Source organism: Typopeltis vanoorti, chromosome 1, assembly GCF_054136105.1.
Source record: "Typopeltis vanoorti isolate ZY-2024b chromosome 1, IOZ_Tvanoo_1.0, whole genome shotgun sequence".
Lineage (NCBI taxonomy): Eukaryota > Metazoa > Arthropoda > Arachnida > Uropygi > Thelyphonidae > Typopeltis > Typopeltis vanoorti.
The window spans coordinates 142,475,561-142,493,191 of record NC_143549.1 but is presented as its reverse complement, the minus strand read 5'-3'; the positions used below and the strand labels follow the sequence as shown (position 1 = coordinate 142,493,191).

At 36.3% G+C, this 17,631-nt stretch overlaps 1 protein-coding gene across 2 annotated transcripts in view; it reads left to right on the top strand.

Moving 5' to 3' along the window:
* The window catches only part of LOC150110494 (uncharacterized), a 317,332-nt gene that overhangs the window by 164,794 nt on the left and 134,907 nt on the right, over nt 1-17,631 (top strand). For both annotated transcript variants that reach the window (XM_090399521.1, XM_090399529.1), the window contains 4 exons: nt 360-485; nt 1,821-1,949; nt 2,464-2,592; nt 12,299-12,427. In XM_090399521.1, the coding sequence (XP_090255647.1) occupies nt 360-485; nt 1,821-1,949; nt 2,464-2,592; nt 12,299-12,427 (513 nt within the window). The remainder of the gene's footprint in view (nt 1-359; nt 486-1,820; nt 1,950-2,463; nt 2,593-12,298; nt 12,428-17,631) is intronic.

Sequence of the window (17,631 nt, the reverse complement as noted above, 5' to 3'; positions counted from 1 at the left end):
GTTTTCTTCATAGTAAGAGTTAAGAAAGCCATGTGGATTGCATCTTTTTTGTTATTGATGATTATAAGAATGAGCATTTATCCTTCTATATTAAACGACTGATCGTAATTTACAAAGACAAGTGCAAGTTATATGTAAGTGGATAAAGAAACAGAATGTTTACATGTGGGTAAAAGAAAAACAAACAGGCTCATGCAAAGCGAAACTTTCATGACAGTCGAAAGATGGACGTGTTTTGTATCACAAAGGTTTAGTCTATATTGAAAACATTATCATTAGTGTTATAGACATGTGGGAATTTTTTTTAATATATGGTTTTAGCATGTACAATCTATAAGTTCGTTTTTCTCCATTTCTAGCTTGTCCCGAAGGAAAATATGGTCCCAACTGCATGAAAATGTGTACGTGCGAGATGAGAGAATGCGATCCAGTCACGGGTACTTGCCTATGTGAACCTGGAAAAACAGGATCACTATGCATGAAAGGTAAGAAATTGTTAATTACATAAATGAAGTACAATTATAGAATTATACTACAGTTATGATTATTAAGAAGATATCTTTCAGTGTGCGTGCTGTGTGTAGATATCGATCTAAACAAAACATACTCCATATTAATATTGCTTTTAAGCCTACGCTATCAACCACACTTGCAATAAAAACTCTCATACTAAGATTTTATCATGTATTCGATTGAATTTCTTGAACAAATAAAGGCATGTGACTCATTGTTATAGGACATCCTTTCGACACTGAGGTAAGTGTGTTTGGAATATTGTCATCTCAGTCAACAAAACATTTTTTAATTTCGAAGATAACATCCAAAGCATGCAGTCTACTACCTGTGAATCACTTTTATGAGTAACCTTCTGATAGACATTCTTTCTTCATTATGATGGTCTGGAAACGTAACATTGGAGCATGGTGCATTAACTAATAGTTACATATCATAGGAGAGTATCGTACTGGATTGGATTAGTTCACAGTAGACATGAAACCATTCTTTTCAAACACTGCAGAATTCATTAACATCAGGTTCTTGCTGCAACTATATCGGCGAGTTCTTCGGCATTTATCCTCTATATTGTCTGTAGGAGGTAACAGGTATTATGCCTGTTAACTCCTACAGACAAGTAATTATGCATCAGCTAGGGATTATAATATAACAGCACTGATCAAGGTCAAATTTTACTTTAAGAAGAATAGTCGAGAAATCATGAGAATGGAACAAGGATATCTAATTAAGGGTTAACGGATCAATCAGGAATATAGTAAGCTGGCATGCGATAAATTGTATAAGCAGAACCTTGTACAGAGCTATATAACTTATACTATCAGCAGCTCGAATGAAGGATGCACAGGAAGCTAGTTTGTTGATAAATTGGGTTTGGAACAGGACTGTCACTATCAAGTGTCAGAATGAAACACGGCAACAAAATCACCCATTTGGATTAGTTGGTGCATTTAGGAGTGATTCAAAGAGTCAAATATAATACCTGATCAAATCAGAGACCTTACAGATAGTTGTAGTGTCATATTATTTTTACATTGCAGTAAAGAAAACAATCACTGTTCATATGACTGCTGTTATAAGAAGCACTTCACCCATTTGTGGTCTGTAATGCAATAATATTTGTTCATCAGATGTAACTGACAAGTTACTGAAATGTAAAATATTTCTTTCCCCATGACTGAGTTTATTTTATGCTCTTTGTTATACTTTCAGAGAAAAAAAATTGCGTGCGTGCGCGTGTGTGTGTGTGTGTGTGTTATATGGTTTGCAAAAATAATTATTTTAATGACTGATAACTGGTTTTATAGATTGTCCCAAAGGAACATTTGGTCCCAGCTGTCTCCAAACATGTACTTGTAAGAATGAAGCCGCATGCGACCCAATAAATGGAAAGTGTTCTTGTCAGCCTGGTTACTATGGTACTTCCTGTGAGAAAAGTAAGTATCCAAATTATGTATGAAATTTAGAACTATGTTTTAAATTGGATTGTAAATATTTATATCTAATAGAGTATAACGTTCTATTTATTATTATTTAAATGTCCATTCATGATGTGAACGTACTATGCGTTGCCCAACCTCTCGTGTATAGAATTATCATTTCACGCTCGCCATTTGTGTTTATTAGCGCAAACTTTTGGCTTTTTCTTATGGACTGCCATGCCCACTAGTATCATTATGAAACTCATTTTAAGTCAAAATAATGTTAATACTTTTAGGGTGAAATATTTACTGTTGTGTTTTGGCTTTGCATCTTTCTTATTTCTTACTTAATAAAAAATCAACAAAAAATACCGATTTTTATCCATTTATTCAGAAACTGATAAAAGTCAATTAAACCTCAAATGGTGTCACAGAATATACTGAGCTAAATTTTACATTTAAGAAAATTGTGCCAGTACTATACACAATAAACCACATTTAATATTCTCAATGATATTTTATTTTTTAGAGTGTCCTCCATTAAAGTATGGTATAAACTGCCTATCAATTTGCCAGTGTCGGAACGGTGCCACATGCAACCCAGTCAACGGTCATTGTAACTGCACTACCGGCTGGACAGGCGCACGTTGTGACCGAGGTAATCCCATTTTATTATCTTTTGCATAACACACCCATGAAACAATTACTGATAAATGTTTATTTGTTATATTTTTCCATAATTGTGTTGCGATTTACTAATATGCTGAATTTTGTCTACTGTCATTCGAACATGGGATATTTTTGTTTATTTTGTTTAAAGTCCATACATTCTCAATAGCAATGCCACTAGGCTACATGCTAATAGGTAACATTAGATTTAATCCATAGTTTTAAAGCCAGATTTTTTTTCGACCGAAGAACCTTTATAAAGGCTTTATAGCTGAAGGTGAGTAAGTCGCTCTCTAAGCATGGTCTCTCCTCCAAGAAAATCGGGATTTTTTTTTTTTTCTTCTGATCTCGGAAAAAGAACGCACAGTTAGCAGATATAAGACATCGGCTTCATAGCTTTAGTTGCCTCAGCCAAAACAATCCAATTCAACCCCAGAAAAGAGACTTGAATTGAAATTATATCTGTGACGGAGGAAATTTTTCAAGGTCTTTTACAAGCAAATCTGATTAAGCACTTATATGGAGATAAAAAAAAAATCCTCCCAGAAACTCAGATTTTTTTTTCTGCTACAGACGCGTAACCAACCAAGCTACTATAATTTATACAGTACTTGAACAGTCATTCAATTTTTGTATAAATAAAAAATTCCCATCAATGAATTAAAGACCATAATGAACGATTGTTATTATCTAACCCTTATTATTGCAATATAGCTTACCCCACTAATTTATACAGTTCTTCAGTTGAATCATTTTTTTTCTCTATCCGAAGTCTGTGCACAAGGTCCGCATTAAGCATTTCATCTGCTGACTGGAATAAGGTGTCAGGCAGCAACGTGAAAGGCACTGCTCTTTTTAAAACTCGTTATCTTTTACATGAATTCCTCAAGCAATCCTCCTCTTTACTTCAACTGTTATTACTGCTCTGGTCATACTTTTATTATCTTTCATTTCGTATCTCTTCTATGTAAATTTCAATCTGTGCACGTTATATCTATATTCTAGGATTATTTCTAAGTTGTAATATTAAATGTCTAAAGCAAACATCTGAATATGAAGCATCTTCAATAGTTATGAAAGGTATGGATAACATACGTAATAAAGAACAATATTACGAATATGTCGTATTGTAACAAAATGTGCAATCGTTGCCTCGTATGCTATTCATGGACCTACCCCAATCCATATTAAAATGATACTAGATACTTTAAAGACCATTGCTGCATTCTCACGGCTATTCATTTCCATCTAGTATGAGAGAAAGAAAATAAAATATACGTTTTACGTATATTAAGGTTGTCTGGTCGAAGACTGAACTCAGAGCACTAGGCCATCGAAATAAATAAATTATAATATAATACTGTTCCAATGAAAAATTTAATCTGTGTATTTTAATTTAATTTTCGGCGCCTTCATTAATTAATTTTTATAAATCACCGTTTTGTCATTAAACATTTATAAATCAACATCCTTTTTTGTTAATGTTTATAAATCAACGCAATTTGCATTACTTGTTCATCCAACAAAGCCTCTTCTCATTATTCATTTATAAATCAGTATCTTTATTTTAATTTGGTGCCATATATAAACAAATCCTGTCTTTGCATATCCCTCGTAGATTTTTGAAATAAAAATGCCTTTGGAATTGTTTCTTTATCCAAAAATAAAGAATGCAACATTATATTTTAACTATGCTGTGGGTTTAGAAAAGTTGCAGAAATCTCTTTAACACGTTCATTGCAAAGCTGAAAATTGGAATTTCGTGTGGTGGCCAAATTTTTTTTATTTTTTATTTTTAATTTAGTTAGCGACGTCCACGCGATAACGCGTGATCGGCCGTTTGGTGAGAACTCGCATCGCGTAATTGGCAATGAGCGTTCATTGCCAAGCTGAAAATTGGAATTTCGTGTGGTGGCCAAATTTTTTTTATTTATTTTTTAATTTAGTTAGCGACATCCACGCGATAACGCGTGATCGGCCGTTTGGTGAGAACTCGCATCGCGTGATTGGCAATGAGCGTTCATTGCCAAGCTGAAAATTGGAATTTCGTGTGGTGGCCAAATTTTTTTTATTTTTTTATTTAGTTAGCGACGTCTACGCGATAACGCATGATCGGCCGTTCGGTGAGAACTCGCAGCACGTGATATCGCGTGATTGACAATGAACGTGTTAACTAGGTTGAGTAATATTAAACATAAGAAATTCTGTTCCTGATTTTGCTAACTAGTTTAACTTACACAACAACAAGTCTGCCTACCAGTCGCAATGAATATCAATCGACAAAAACATGGATGATAAGTACACGAAACTGTTGAAATAAAATACATAAAGAATGTAAGATGGTTGGCATCCATTGTGGTTCTCACATTTGGCATCCTCTATAGATACTCAGTCCACTAAACGCATTCTTCGTTAATTCTTGTTGTTGATATAAACACATCAACTCCTCCTCCTTACTCTCCAACTCCAATCAATATTTACTCCTCATGTAGTTCGTAATATTTTCCCTTCTTATCTTCTTCGCCATCTCTCACCCTCTCACTGTCCTATAGTACAAATCCGTACTTCTGATCATATACAATGGTCGATCGAACCACTATCTGCTAGACAGAGAAATTTTTTTTTACTTCTACTGTTGTATTACTGAAGAGATCAGTTTTTTAACGTATTAATAACTTCATTTATTACTTGTGGCTCCGATTTCATCGGAACTATTGTTATCTTTTGTCAGGAGTGATCCGAAATACTATCGTGACTGCTTCTCCCCCCCCCATTGCCTATTGTTAAAGACCTTATATTCATTCCTTCTTCTTCTTAAAGCGTACGAAGATTTTGTTGTTATTTATTTTTTCATCATTTAACACAATCCCTTCCATTTTAAAATGATCAAACTTTCTTCCAAGTTTTTTTCACGTTCTAGCAATTAAATTTAAATCATTTCAATACGCCAGATATTGTACTATCCAAGTAAAAATAAGATTAATATCCAGTTGTGTCTTATCAATGTTTCCAAGGATGCAGTTTGAAGAGGGCCGTGAATAATACTTCCCCTATCTTAACTGTTTATCAAAGCTAAATTTCTTCGAAAATTATCCGTTCTTTCTTACATGTCTTTTTTTATATTAATTATTTTCATTTTCGTCAGGTTCCTTAACTTTTTGAGCATTTCAATCTCTCTCTCTCTCTCTCTCTCTCTCTCTCTCTCTCTCTCTCTCTCTCTCTCTCTCTCTCTTTTGTTTATTGTTCTAAACCGGCAGATATTTTCCTATAATTCTATCTACATAAATATGTAAACTTGTTCCAAAGATTTAGAAAATTAAATCACAATGAAAAGAAATATATATTCTATAAAGTGGACATGTTTCTTATTGCAATGATATTTACAGCAATCTGTGGTGAAGTCAACTGCATTCAGTACACAGAAAATTCAGTCAAGAATTTAACAGCCTGCAGATGAATAAAAAGTTTAGTATGTGACTCAAAAAAGTGGAAAATTTCCATAGGCATATAATGTAATCCTAAGTAATCAAGTAGATTGTAATTTAAGTATCTAAGCAATCAGTATACACAATTTCATAAACGGCGTTTGGTGACGGAAATCTTTTAGAATCGAAAAATTCTTCTGGATATCCTTGATTTTAATCAAATGACTGCGAACATTGAAACTGTTTAATGCGAAAGACATGAGACCAATTTCATAATCCCGGCTTAACAGTAGTGTAGAAATACATTATAATCAGAATTAAGTGGTATTATCTATAAAACAAGATGTCGATTAAGTTGAAGCTCTTTTCGTGAAAGTATAAAGTTGCAAACTCAGATGTCTTGTAATATCTCAACGACATCATTTAGATGATTTCATGCGGGGAAAAATTATTAGAAAGCTTCAAGAAGGCCTCAGAATTACTGATATTGCCAGAGAGTTTGAAATCTCGCATAGTGTTGTATCCAAGCTCTGCGCAGCTTTTCAAACCAATGGGAATATCTTTCAGACGTTTACTAAGAGATCTCCCTCCCTCTACCACGAAGCATGAAGATACATTTTTGGTTATAATAGAAAAACGTAATCCACGCACCACGGCAGGTCAGCTTGCAAGTGGATTCAATTCAAGCATAGGTACGCGGATAGCTCGACAAACTGTGGCGAGATGACTGCGACAAGTAGACCTATACGCCCGAAAGCCTGCAGTCTGCGTCTTTATCCACAGCTCATCGTACAGCACGTTTTCGGTAGTGTAATATCCATAACAATTGGATAAGACACCAATTGGCTAATGCAGTGGTTCTTAACCTTTTAGTATCGCGGCCCCTTAAGTATCCTAAAATATTTTCGCGGCATAATAATAATAATTAATTTAAAAAAAAATATATTGGTTTTACCTTCTGATTATAACGACAAAAAATCAGAAAATAGAAATTAACTTTACTTAAATATTTATTTAGGAAATCAAATAATGTTCTTTGTTTGCTCATTTTATTAAAAAAAAAATCAGCTAACACCTTCTAGGGGATAAATTTTAAGAAATAACAAATCAGTATTACAGCACTGAAAGTTTCGAAAAATAATTGCACTCAAGTAGCACAAGTTCTATGCATTCGTACTAGTATTATCTAAAACTTCTGAGAATCACTTCTATCGCACATCCAGTAGGCAGATGTCACGACTTGCAGTGTAGCCAGAAGCGAAAAGTCGATTTGTGGCGCCAGCACAAAAGAAACTACCGCATTAACTGCCTAATTCAGATTACTAATACAAAACAATACAAGTTTGAAACAAAGTAAAATAAGGAGCAAAAAAATAATTATTTTAAGAGATTTCAAAATTTTAAAAACTAGAAACGTTCTATAAATTTTCCTCCTAGGGAGTCGCAGCCCACCAGTTAAGAATCACTGGGCTAATGTACTATTTACAGATGAATGTCATTTTAATCTTCCGTCCGATTCTATTTCACTCCAGATCAAGTGTCACTTGAAACTTGATTTGGAGTGAAAGTGGTACTGCTTACCATCGCAAAAATGTTCTTGAAAGGATAGATACGGCGGTACTGGGATCATGGCGTGGGGAGGTATTATGCTTAATGGACGACCCAAGCTACATGTGCTGGAAAAAGGCGCTATGACTAGTGAACGACATTGCAATGAAGTTCCTCAACGTCATGTTCGATTGTACCGTAGTGCTGTAGGCAACGAATTCATTTGTATCGATGACAATGCCACACCACATCGTACACGACAAGTGGATATACTTCTGGAGACTGAGAATATTAATCGAATCGAGTGGCCAGCACGCTCCCCAGATCTCAACCCAGTAGAATAAATTTAGGACGCAACAGGGAAATGCATTGTTGCTCGTAATTACCTTCCAGAAAACAAACAAGGGCTTATCCTTGCTCTGAAGGAGAAGTGGTCCAGTTTGTCTCAAGAACTCCTGAATCACTTGGTGCTAAGCATGGTACGACGTTCTGAGAGGTGCATCGCGGTTCCGTGTGGACATATTCCATATTGAAATGTCTCTTTGTATAGTTTTCTGTTAAGTAATGTACATTAATTCCTTAACTACGTCCTTAGGAAATTTGTAACTTTTGCCAAAAACGTACTGTAATTTAATTTGTTTGAAATTTATAACACATTTTTGTGTCATATAATTCACTAGTATGCTGACAATAAATTTATGTCCACATTTCGCTGTAGTCATGAAATTTTTTCGTATACAGGTAAAAATGTAGTTCGTCCTTAGGACGAACTACATTTTTTTAAGGACAGAAAAATTAGAATTCAAGACGAGACTAGTACCCATGGAAAATCCCATGGAGTTATTTCACTATATGGCTAGTGGAAGGAAAAATAATTGTGAACCGATTACCTTGCTGGATGGAGACGGTTCTCAGGTGACCAAGACAAGAGTCATTGCATAAATGTGCTGCAGCAGTAGAACAGCGGTATCAAACTGTAGAACAGTTGGTATTTTTTCTGTAGTTATTTAAATTTTGGAAAACTGGGTAAGAATTTGCATACAGAACTGGGCACGAGGGCAATGATTTTTATGCAGTCCAACCTGGCTTCGTTAAGCGGTATTCTTGTTTTGGTAATCTGGTTACTTTTTACAATAGAGTAACAAGGGGAATAAATTAGAATAAGGAACACTGTAATTTCTTTGAATTTTACAAAGGCATTTGATAATGTGCCACATCACAAGTTGGAACTTAAGTTGCAACATATAAGTTTGGATATTAGGTTAGTACATTAAATTTGTAACTGGCCTTCTGATAGCTATCAGAGAGCTTCATATGGGATAGCTGTATCACATAGTATGAAAGTTACAAGTTCAATTCTGTAGGGTTCATTGCTGGGACCATTACTCTTCAATCTTTATGTCAGTGATACATTGTCACTTGATTACAGGATTCAGTTGTTTGCAGATGATGTGAAGATTTACGATGATTTAAGCTTGTGAGGGTTGTCAGTAATAATTATGATGTTATGGTACTTTCAAGGGATTTCAATAAGCTCGAAAGGTGGATGAATGAACGAGATCTATACACCAGGATTTGAAGGAATGAAGTATTCTTGGAGAGAGAGAGAGCACAGAGGCGGATAACAAAAATGATATCAGGACTCTACAATGGTGGTTATGAGAATAGATTGGCATCATGCAAATAACGAGTTTGATGGATCGAAGCCAAAGGGGCGATACGATTGAGACATTTAAGCTGTTGAAAGGTATTTATCGGATTGAAAATGGGAAAATTTTTCATATGGTAGAATGCGTTTTTGCGTAATGGGTGGTAGGAGCACGGAATGCATCACCTGAGAGGAGTGAGAGCACAAACAGTGAATGAGTTTGAGTAGTGGTATGACAGACTTTCTGTTGTCTAATGTTGACCTCCCAGGATGAGTCTTATGACTCCATGGAGATCCGGAGTAAAAATAATAATAATTAAATGCAATATTCTGTTACAGTAAGTGTGTCATTGGAATGTTAATTTCATTAAAAGCAGGAGCACACAAAAGAAGTACTGCATATTTTTGGCAGATTCAAACGAACTGTGTCTATGTTTCAAGTTCTGTGTGAGCGACCTTATAATTAAATGGCATAACTTAGTTTACAGTATACGATGAACCCGATGCTAATCTACCTGATTAGCAAACATCATTAATCTTCTTCGAGTAAACAAACTTTTCCCTCAATTTAAATATATCCGTTTTATGAAATGCCCAACTTGTGAAATTCATTTGGGGGGAGGGTTCAGACAAAAGCGTTTTTTAAACTAGCTTTATAATCCTTCGACCAAAATGAATTAGTGTTATGGTTACGAAAAAGTGAGGCTTGTCATCCATTGATGTTTTGTGAAATAACATACGAGGGTGGTCTGAAAAGTTCTCGGCCCAACAATGAAAAAACGAATTTATATTTCAACATAATCTCCCTTAAGACTACTACATTTATTCCAGCGATGCTCCAGTGCCATTATCCTGTCCCTGTAGTGGTTCTCAGTAAGATTTGCAAAACACCCCTCTACAGCTACAATCACTTCTTGATTCGAAAAAAAAAAACGCCGACCAACGAGGAAGAGTTTTAGTTTTGGGAAGAGATAAAAGTCAGAGGGAGCCAAATCTGTGGAATAGGGTGGATGTTCCAATAATTCATAGTGCAGATCCCTTAATTTTCCCATTGCCAAAACACCTTGGTGGGCAGGTGCACTGTCCTGATGAAAGGTGTGATCTTTCTTCTGCAAACCAGGTCTTTTCTCACGACTTTTTTCGTCTAGCCTGGTTAAGAGATCGGAATAATATTCCTCGGTTATTGTTTTACACTTTTCAAGATAATTAATAAACCTTTAGCATCCCAAAATACCGATTCCGTGACCTTTCCTGCTGATGGAACCGACTTTGTCTTCTTTGGCGCTGAACAGCTGGCTTCTGTCCACTGTTTTGACTACTGTTTAGATTCTGACGTGTAATGGTGAATCCAGATCTCATCCATAGTAATAAATCGACGCACAAAATCAGTTTTATTCTTGTTTAAACGCTCCAAGCACTGTTCAGAGATTTTCATGCGAATGCGTTTTTGATCTGCTGTGAGCAAGCGTGGCACCTATCTTGCGCAAAGCTTTTTCATTTGCAATTCTTCATGCAAAATACTGTATATCCAACACATTCTCTTGAAATGCCTATAGGCTCAGCAATTTCACGCACTTTGACTCGCTGGTCATCCAGTTATCGTGCACTTGATCATTGATTTCTGGTGCTGTTACACTTTTTGACGTCCTTCACGTGGATCATCTTCAAGTCTGATACAGCCACGTTTAAATTCGGCAGCCCATTTCTTAATTGTCGAAAATGAAGGAGAAGAGTGCCCATAAACTTTTATGAACTTCGAATGAATTTCTTTTGGCGTTAAATCTTCTTTTACAAAGAATTTTATAACCGCACGATACTCAATTTCATCCAGTTCAAGGGATGTAGACAACACTTTCGCTTCAGACAGCTGTATAAAACAAACTACTTAATAGAATGACTTGCAATTTCACAAGGATGCTTATGACAGATATACAAACTTAGAAAAGAATCTTGCCGATAGCGTTGCCATGTATGGTCGAGGCCATGAACTTTTCAGACCACCCTTGTATGTGCACCTTGTGAAGTCTCAAATAACGACGATATCCTATAAATTAAAGTATTACATTTTTTACTAGGATTCAATCTTCATTCATTTACTTACTGTAATCCAGTTATAAGCATGTTCACATACACCTGTACTTGCCAGTCAAATTCCTCAAACAACCAACAGTCATAGAAATCTGACTAAATTGAACATCTTCCTACTCAAGATGTTTTTTGTCCTGACTATACGTTATTGTTTCATATTACTGAATGCTTTCTGTTTAGATCTTATTTGAAATTTCATCTCCATATCCATCTAATTTTTAGGACCTACATCATTTCCTAACGGGTTGTGCATCACTCGAAATAATCGTGTTTACTAATCGAATGTCTTGCATTCTGACAACATAGCCGAACCAGCGTGGCCTTTCCTTACATAAGACAGTGCTGAGAATCTGCCCCTCTGAGGTATCTCATCTTATTCACGAAGTCACATAGCGTAATATGATACATAACATCTGATAATATATAACATTTAAAAAAAAATAATAGCAATGAAATGACACTCAGTATTCAACATAACAGTGATAACAGAAAGGTTTTTTTCCCTTGATAAAATACTTAGCAGTATTTACAAATCTAATTATTTTACCGTTAAAACTGATAGAGACAATCCTTGATGTGACTGAATATTTCTAAATATTTAGAAATTTTAAAAATGAATTACTAATGACAAAATAAAGACATATCAAGGAGAAAAAAATCAGGATCGTGTATCAAAGAACAGGTATGCCTAAAGGATTATAGCATAAATAGAGTAATTTACCATTTATCTGGCTTTCGTATGACTGGATAAACATTATTTCATTCTTTGAATGCATTACCATGTCATTCGACCTCAGGAAGCAACATTTTCTCAGTGAATTCAAGCCAGCAAAATCAATGTAACACAACTGGATAATTAAGCGATTACTGTATATTAAAAATTCATGGAAAGTGTTTATCTCTTCGTCTTCCCATTCATACAGTTATGTTCAAAACCAGGGTATGCTTACATATGCTAATACGTGATTGTTTTTTTTTTTTTTTAGCTTGTAGTCCTGGAAGCTATGGACCAAACTGTAAACAACATTGTAAATGTCAAAATGGAGGAGACTGCGATCGCATTAGTGGGTCTTGTATCTGTGCCCCTGGATGGCAAGGACCTCGCTGCGATGAACGTAAGTCGGAATGTTGTGAAAACTGAAAATGTTGCATGACGTTATTTTTAAAACAGCAAGATAACAGCGGTGAAAATTTTCATAAAAAGCATTTTTAATTTTAATTTGAATGCTGTGAAATTAAAATGATAATAACAAACTTTGTCACATAAATTCAAATAAATAATATGATTAATGGCTTATCATTATTTATTTATTTATTTTTGCACTAGCAATTCACTTGTTTGTTTATTTATTTGTTTTAACTGGACTAAAGTTAAAAAGCCTGAATTTTTACTTCAGGGTGGTAAACTCCTCAAATTCTATTGGCTCATTTTTCAGTAAGGAATATATAAACACAGATGGTTGGATTAGTATATACCAGGATTGGAGGCCCTGATTTTGATCTTTGCTGATTGCGATTTATTATCGACAGATGAGTGTGTCCTTCACGCAGCAGTTTAGCAGTTGATTTTTTAGACGCCGACGTTGGATAGTTTATCGTAAAGTTTTTCAGTGTAGTTTATTTTAAAATGAGTTAAAATTCGGAGTTTACTACTGTACCGTAGGTTCGTGCTCGATAAGCAGAGCAGGTAAGACTTTTTAGTTTCTATTTCGCTTTCGTAAGCCTAGCCATGGACAAGTCTTTCGACGATCTCAATTTTCAGGAACTTTTTACGCTATTCAGGAATTTAGGCAACTTGCTACATAAAAAATGGCCAGATAAAATCGGAGCACACCAGATACTCGAAGTGGAGACAGGGGATCCCCATCCCTCTCAGCTTCCTCACTCTTCACATGACAACGCCAGTGAGCCAACAATAAAACCTGAAGACACCTCTCTTTCAAACTCCAGTGGCTTTCAGGAAGTTAAACGGAAGAAGAGAAAGAAAAAATCCCCTGCAACAGATCCTGAAATAATACCTCAGACGTCGGAAACTACAGCTCCAATGGATACATCAGCGCTAGCTGATGAAAGAACAGGGACATTGACACAGCCCAAAGAGAGGATTCCACAGTAATCTTGAGAGCTAAAGAAAACTGGTCGTCACTTGCAGAGACGATGAAGAACAATAACATCAAGTTCTCATCAGCTAAAAACACCGATGATGGAGTCCGCATACAGCCCGAAGGAGCAACGGACTACCGCCAGCTCACCAGACTTATGGATGAAGAGAAAGTCCCATATCACACATACCAACTGAAAAGTGAAAAAAACCTTAAGGTAGTCATCAGAGGTCTGGCAAAAACCATAACAACTGATAAAATAGCTACTGACCTCAGATCACAAGGTCTTGAACCAATTAAGATCTCGCGCATGTACCGCGCAGACAAGCGCCCCATGCCTCTGGTCTTAGTGGAGATCAGTAAAGACCACAGAGCAATTTACGACCTTACTATAGTCTGCAACTTAGTCATCAAGACCGAACCACTCAGAAGAAAGGCATCCGCCGGTCAATGCCACCGCTGCCAAAAATTTGGGCATGCACAAAAGTTATGTAAAGCAGATTACAAGTGTGTAAAGTGTGGTGACAACCATCCATCGCACACTTGCACAAAATAATCTTCTACACCTGCTAAATGTGCGAATTGTGGCGGCCCCCATCCAGCAAATTTTAAAGGCTGCTCAATTCACCCATCTAACCTACGGAAGACAAGAGCGGCGTTGGCTCCGCCCACTCAGATTCAAGCCACGAAACCTTCGCCGGAAGTCACAGTGCGGAGTGTTCCCGCCGAGAAAACATACGCTTCTGCGGTCTCTCCGCGGATTTTACCCATAGCCTCGACAGCTTACAGTGAAAATTCTGCACAGATTCTTGCTGCCTCACTAGGGGAGATGCTAATAGCCTTTAGCAACATGAACCCTAGCCAAGCCGACACTAAGAAATTCCTCAGGAATACTCAAGTCATCTTCTCCATGATCACCCAATGACATGCTCTCCTGCATCTTGATGCTGATATCCCATATATTTCCACATTGCTTCGTAACACTACCGCTACTTTTTCACCTAAGCAGCTTTTCATTCCAAGCAACTCATTCAGAAGTTTTCTAAGCGCCCGAAAGCTGCACTACCTTTCGGCTCAGGCGCTTCCGCATTGCCCTAATCAGGGTGAGCCGAGTGCTCGCTAACCTTTAATATTAGTCTTTTTCATACCGATGAAGGGATCAGAATCCACGGGATTGATATCCATCAAGCCACAGAAGTTATCAGTATGTACCAGGGGGTGGGCAAACTGCGGTCCGCGAGCTACATGCGGCTCCCGAGCCAATATTGGTTTTCATTCCATTTTTTCTAAACTTTTATATTAATAATGTATAGTAGTATTGTATGTACCAATATGAGAATATTTTATTTCATAAATGCTTTAAAGATAAGTAAAAAACATATATTTCGAACTTTACAATTTTAGCTTTTAAATGGCACCGGCCAAAAGGGTTGTTAATGTGGGTTTTATTATCGTATTTGGTTGGTAAAAAGTGTTTCGACATTTTATGGCCTGTGTCGCTCCCGCCAAAATTAATTCCAAAAGTGACTACTATGATTGCTGCATTACCCACCGCCTCTGTTGCCTGGACTGTGCGTCATCACTCCTCATGCAGTACACACAAGTTACGCGCTTGTGGTAGTAGCGGAACATAACTAGTGAACTTTAGTGTAGATAAGTACTTTTATGATTAATAAATAATTAAGATTGATTTTAACGAAAGTTATAAAACCCTTGTTTAATATGACTGAGCAACAGAAGAGCATAAAATACGAACAACTGAAACAATACAAAGGAAACTTAGAAACACTTTAGAATGATTTTGAGAATAGGTTTGAGAAACTAAAAAAGTTAAAGCCATGTTTTGAATTTCTTGTGAATCCTTTTGTGATTGATGTCATCAACGATGGACGTCCTGTTGTTGCACCTTTTACCGTGGATGTTGCTTCAATAGAGACAGAGCTTATTGAGCTGCAGGAAGATGTGGGTTTGAAGCTAGTACATAAAAGGTCATCTGTAACTGACTTGGAAACAAATCCTAGAAGCAAAGTATCCCAATCTACAAAAAAAACAGCTTCCGACTACTCTCTGTTTTGGGGACAACTTACTGCTGTGAATCACTCTTCTCTGTAATGAAATTTGTCAAATCAAAACATCGTGCTATGCTCACTAACAGCCACCTCACTGAGCTTCTTAGAACAGCTTTGACATCCTACCAGCCAGATTTTAAACTATTAACTGCATAAATGAAGAATCAATCAAAGCCATCAACGTGTACATATTCTTCTTTGGTGAGTAGGACTACTATATAGTTGTATTTTTTATTATTTATAAATATAATTTTAAAATAATATTTTCTGCAGATCTTGAACATTCAAAAATGTATTATATGCAGCTCTTATTACCAAAGAACTTGCCCACTTCTGGTATATACCAATCTTATCGCCAAGTAGTTAGTATTTCTACACCTAACCAATAGTTTGTGGTTTCAAATCACAAGCTTATAATAGTGATCAATGAGAATTTTGAACCATTCTTCCTGTACTATGTATTAATAAGGAAATACCATGAGTAGACGTATGAATTAAAAATTATAATAACAGAATTAACTCACGTAAAATATTATTTATCAGTATAATTTTCGCCTGATCACAGCATCTTCAGTACATTTATAAAGCTAATTAAACAATAACTGACGATTCCAAAAGGTGCCACCTAAGTAGCTAATGTAAGATTTAGTGATGATGGCATGTTCTGCAAAAACATGCCATCATCACTAGACATAGAGTTCAATGGAACAAGACAAGAGTCCTTCACAAAAGTTGGTTCCTCATGGGACAGCTTTATAAAGAAACATGTGAAACTTTACTTCACTCTTCTAACTTAAACAGATCCGATTGTTTACATCTATCTTCTTTATGGGAGATAGTACTTTATAAATCAGCTAATCTTTCCTAACTTTTTAATTGTATATATATATAGTTAGGTAATTTATTGACCTCTTTAGTTATCTTACATTAGCTACTGAGGTGGCGCCTTTTGGAATTATCAGTTATTGTTTAATTAACTTTATAAATGTACTGAAGATGCCTGTGATACTCAGGCAAAAATTATACTAATAAGTAATATTTTATTTGAGTTAATTCCGTTATTATAATTTTTAATTCTCCTTGTACCCATGAAGGGAGGTCCTGGACTGTTGTGGGGGCAGAAGTCTCTTGACCTCACCTGACGTTCCAATTCATTCCACAGATCTTCAATAGGATTGAGATCAGGGCTTGATGAAGGTCAGTTAGGTGTGGTGACGTTCATGTCCACAAACCACGCAGTTACAGACAGGCAGCAGCATTATGAAACAGTGGATTGTCTTGCTGAAAGAGACCACGGTCATTTCCGTAGAAATGTCACAAATAGGAAGCATTCCAAATACAAATAGGAAACAAGAAAAACCAGCACTATACTCAGTGTCGGATTAACCCCTGTGGAGACTCCTAGGCAGTCGAAATCTCGGACCCCTCCCCCCCCCCCTGCAAATTATCTCTTAATACGTGCGTTTTAGTGGGATAACATTGAACTAAGTAGTGTGCACGTCAGCCATTAGATGGAGATGACAATCACTACTGTACATTATACATACGTAGGTTGCACTGAAATTTTTTACTGACTATGAGCTGACAGAAAATGAGCTTTAAAGAGACAAACTGTAATGTTAACCTGAGCAGGGGCGAATTCTCCATGCTTGCTGCACAAGTTCATTAATTGAGAAAGAAGTAATATTTATGTTAATAAATGCATGCATTTATAAGCATTCCATTTAGCCTTTTATTTTTGTAGACAGAAGATGTCTTAAGCTTGCGTGGCAATAATTGAGCTTTGCATTGTGTATCGAAGGCCGATGCTAGCTCGTCTAGTCAAAGCTACCTTGGCTTGCTCGGTTGTAGGAGCTTCCAGGTTCTCGCAGCAGCACTGTGATTTCATGCTTGCGCATAGTCATTTCATGTCGTCTCACTCTGTTGCTTAAACACAGGCCATACGCCATTCCATATCCCATTGTATATGCTCTTTGCACTACTGAAGACAATGCTGCATGTTGGTTTGGGTAATGCCTACTGTGTTCCTGTCATGGAAATCCATCTTGTGAGCCTCAGGACTAACTTGGGAGCATCATATTCCTCCAATTTATATCAGCCACAAACACATGACTCATTACATGGCATGATACACTTTGTCCATGGGGG